General features: G+C 58.8%; 1 protein-coding gene across 1 annotated transcript in view; it reads left to right on the forward strand.

The window, feature by feature from the left end:
• Nucleotides 1–52: 52 nt before the first annotated feature.
• The window catches only part of LOC113208171 (uncharacterized), an 8,384-nt gene continuing 6,337 nt past the window's right edge, over nt 53–2,099 (forward strand). Inside the window, exons 1-3 of the mRNA XM_026425056.2 lie at nt 53–321; nt 401–568; nt 1,720–2,033. Of these exons, the coding sequence (XP_026280841.2) occupies nt 299–321; nt 401–568; nt 1,720–2,033 (505 nt within the window). The 5' untranslated portion in view covers nt 53–298. The remainder of the gene's footprint in view (nt 322–400; nt 569–1,719; nt 2,034–2,099) is intronic.

Genomic DNA, 2,099 nt, shown 5'->3' on the forward strand with positions numbered 1-2,099 from the left:
TCTCGCTCTCCCTCTCCCTCTCCCTCCCCCTCTCCCTCTCCGGTCCCCTTTCCCGTTACGACGCTGGAGGGGCGATCTTCCGTTCACTCCAGTCGCAGGTTCTGCAGTCGAGATCCACCCGCCACGAGCGATGGACACACACGCGTAAGCCACCCTCCCCGCCCGTGCGAGCGGCTCGACCAAATGTATTCACAGAGAAGAGCACAGTTTTCCAAAAAGGCCAGAGGCCCGAGTAGCAGCGGTTGGACTCATCAAGTTCTTGGATGGTTGATCGTTTGATTCGCCCGTCGTGAGAATCATGACCCTTGGATGCGTTTATTGGTAAGGAATACGCGCGCGCGCGGCCTACGGTGGATTGATCAAGGCGTCCTTCATGACTATCATCGAGTGCTCTTTGCAGTGGCTGCGCTGGCATCCTGCTGTCCCTCGCGTCGTGCCTGCCGGCCCGGGCCGCCCTCGCCACGGCCACGGCCGCCCCGCCCGGGGCCCCGCCGGCCACGAGGATCGCTCCCGTTCCGCCCGGCGCCCCCGAATGGCCCACCTGGGCACGGCCCGCCGCAGCCAGCAGGTACTCACGTCTTGAGCAGCAGAGCAGTGACCGACAGGTGACCCCACAAAATGAACGTGCCCGAGCCGGGGCGATAGGCCCAAGGTGGGTCACCTGTCGCCACCACGGTCAAAGCCCACACATGCAGGAAAAGTGCATCTTATTTATCCATCGTCCGGGAGCAAAGTTCATGATTAGTTCCGACGGCTGACACGCTTGGCTACCGACAATGTCACTTGCAATTCGCTGGGAAGGCAACCCCGCCAAGCAGCTCTGTGTGGAGTCGGCAGCCCGCCCCGGCCCGCCATCCGCGCGGGGCCCGAGCAAGGGGACGCACTGTGGGCGCCAGGCACCCCGAAGGACGTTCATCGTGGCAGAGGGGGTCGTCCAGGAAGTGCGTCCGTTTTCCTCCGATCCACTCGACAAATTACGAGAGCACGGCGCCTGCCAGACTGAGCCTAGGCCAACCCGCAATGCACGCATGCACTGCAGGCAATAAATTTACATACCTAGCAGGCGCTATGAGTACTTGAGTGGGCTGAACTTGCCAGGGCCACAAAGTCGAATGACGGATGTACTCTCTGGATTATTCGCAGGCCACCTTTGAATCAAGAAGAGGTTGTGTGCAATCAAAATGAGGGTGGATCACTTACCCCGTTCTTCTGAGTGGAGGCAGACCCACAATAGCCTTTTGCGTTCTGGTCCTGGTCCATCCTGGACTGCAAGCGTACAGTACACGCAGAAACCACTCAGATTTCACGCTATTTATGGTCTTGTATTCGCCACGTTACGTTCGTCCAACCCAAGCGCTCATAACGCCTTGTAGGTAGGCAACATATTGTCGGCGATGCAGGCGCGTGCTGCGGGGTAGCCTACCCTGTGTTTCGCAGGCGCCGAGCTCCTGTAAATTGCCGAATGAATATTTGAAAAACGGACATACTTTCCGATAGAAGCCCCGGATGGGTGGGTCCGTTTGGTCGCGACTTACCCTTTTCTTCTTTTTATTTGAGTATTGTAGGTCCATTTCATGTGTCACTCGCCCGGGTCCCGTAGGCTGCATGACACTAGTAACGTGTCTGTCTAGTCTACTTTCTGAACGATACCCTATCCTAAAGAACCACCCTGCAATGATGTGAGCATTATCTGAGACTCGAACTTGTCACAATTTCCAGGAGTGATGTACTTGAGGAACATGAACACGTCCTGGTCAGCGACGGACCCGCTCGGGCGAAGTCGTCGTCTACGTCGTCGCCCGAGGCGAGGAGGTTCCGCGACGGCCTCCGTGACGGTCCTCCCCATCGACACGCGGCTCATGACCGAGAGGGCGCGACCATGGTGGGCGCGGCCGGCCCGCGGCCCGTCCCGGACGCCGTGTACGGCAGCATGTACGCCAGGCCCGCGCCCGCAGAGTTCAGCCACCGCGAGGACGAGCCGCCCACGGCCTACATGTGGGACGAGGACGACACGCACGCGGCACCCCCTTCAGGTAAGACCAAGGGGTCCTCCACTCGAAAACAAATCAATGTACACAATCAGAAAAAAAGAAAAAAAT

This window comes from Frankliniella occidentalis, unplaced genomic scaffold (genome assembly GCF_000697945.3).
Source record: "Frankliniella occidentalis isolate FOCC.00 unplaced genomic scaffold, Focc_3.1 Scaffold30, whole genome shotgun sequence".
Lineage (NCBI taxonomy): Eukaryota > Metazoa > Arthropoda > Insecta > Thysanoptera > Thripidae > Frankliniella > Frankliniella occidentalis.